This window comes from Trachymyrmex septentrionalis, unplaced genomic scaffold, assembly GCF_001594115.1.
Source record: "Trachymyrmex septentrionalis isolate Tsep2-gDNA-1 unplaced genomic scaffold, Tsep1.0 scaffold27, whole genome shotgun sequence".
Taxonomy (NCBI): Eukaryota; Metazoa; Arthropoda; class Insecta; order Hymenoptera; family Formicidae; genus Trachymyrmex; species Trachymyrmex septentrionalis.
The window spans coordinates 426,997-428,816 of NW_017305430.1; the positions used below are offsets into that span (position 1 = coordinate 426,997).

Below are 1,820 nucleotides of genomic sequence, written 5' to 3' on the forward strand. Positions count from 1 at the left end.
AATTTATGAAAATTATCTCACTACAGCTACGCAGCTACATTATGTGAAAACTAAAGCCTGCGGTGTAAGTTTGCGATGCTTGTTTTCCTGCTGGATTGCTAGCGTTTTAGTAAATTATTATAATTCCACACAGAGAACGCAGTATTTCTAGTAATTTACTAAAACGCAACTCAGCAAGAAAACAAGCATCGCAAACTTAACTCACTACAGCTACGCAGCTACATTATGTATGAAAACTAACTTCACCGGAATCCAATTTTCTATATGATTAGTGCGGAGTTCTTTTTAGGTACTTCCACAAAACCTTTCCGTGTAGAAATGTTAAAATAAGACTTCAACGCTAAGACACCGCTGCCTTAACCAGGATGTCTTTGTATTACAGGCGAGCGACCAGAAGCGATGCAGACGGGGACCGCGGGGCCGATATTGTCCTCGAGTTGTCTATTGGTATCCCTCATCATTTTGTACATATCCTCGGTGTAAACGAAAACGAAAACAGCGCCAACGGCCGATGCGGTACGTTCCCTCTGTCTACGCGAACGCGTTTTCACGTGCGTCCGCCCAGCAGACGTGATCGCGGAACAATCGCAATTTATACGGGACATCAAAAGATTCCGTGAATGGACTGAGATAGAGTGTGTTCAGTTGGCACGTTGCGCATAATTCACGATGCTTTTACCAGAGGAGGGAAAACTGCCAATCAAGGAAAAATAGCGATTCCTCTTGTAAGTAGCAGCCCTCGGTTAATTGATTATTATTACTCCTTACAAAAAGCATCGTGAATTATAATTTATTAGCGAATACGCCAGACTATGTGGTGCGTATTATATAACCAGAAAGTGCAAGACACATGAACGTTCACGAATACATGCTCCTATAAATCTGATCCTCCTGTTCCCTGACATTGGACGGGACGATGGTATTGAGTTGTTGCTCATCAATCCTATGAAGAAAATGAAGAACACTTACTTCGTTCGTCACTGATTAGTGACCTCGCGCTGATCTGCATCGAAATTTAAGATGAAAAACTTGATAATGCGCGTACTTCCATCATTTCGGCCGCGATGAAATCGCACATGTTCCCGACGCGAACGCAATCGCGATCGGTGAGGGAGAGTTGCATCTTTCGGTAAGGAAGGTACTTAATTAAGCAAACGTCGATGCTAATGCCGAAACCGCGGGTGCTTCGCGGTAGATCTGGTGCACGAAATCCGCCTCCCTTCGCCCACAAACGGACGAGAAGACCGCCACCGAGAGGTCGCGGGTCTCCCCTTTCCATCCCCCCCACGATAATCCAGGTAATCCGCATCGCGAGAAACCGATTTACGAGAAGCGTTAAGGCGAGGAGCGATTGCCTTACGGTTTACGCTTTACGAGCAGTCGAATCATGGGAATGCAAGCTACGTGGAAGGGATTCAATGGAAAATAAAACGTGACTGGAGTGCTCGATCCGGCAATTTTCCGTATTTCATAAAATTGCCGGCGTGATAATCGGCTGCGCGCTACTCACATACTCTCCGAGATGCTATCTTCAATCCTGGCGACGTTTCTCGCGATAAATTTCACCGCGATTTGCTGAGTTGGCAACTCGGACTCGGATCGTTCTCTCTCTCTCTCCGTGATTAGTTTTATATTGCGTTTGGTAATACCTCGAATTTTGACACTTCTCCAAAATCGTGTATTTCAATGTTATAAATCGCATAACCATTTTATAGGATTTTGTATTGTAGGTGATTTGAGAATTGATCGGTTTTATAATCCTTTTTTGTAATATTCCGCTTTATATCCGCAAAAGGTTCTCACATTCTGATTTCTCTTTT

The 1,820-nt window shown here is 44.1% G+C and overlaps 1 protein-coding gene across 1 annotated transcript in view; it reads left to right on the forward strand.

The window, feature by feature from the left end:
- The window catches only part of LOC108749189 (cell adhesion molecule 2-like), a 41,266-nt gene extending 40,671 nt beyond the window's left edge, over positions 1 to 595 (forward strand). Inside the window, exon 5 of the mRNA XM_018487736.1 lies at positions 383 to 595. Coding sequence (XP_018343238.1) covers positions 383 to 483 — 101 coding nt within the window. The 3' untranslated portion in view covers positions 484 to 595. The remainder of the gene's footprint in view (positions 1 to 382) is intronic.
- Positions 596 to 1,820: the final 1,225 nt, after the last annotated feature.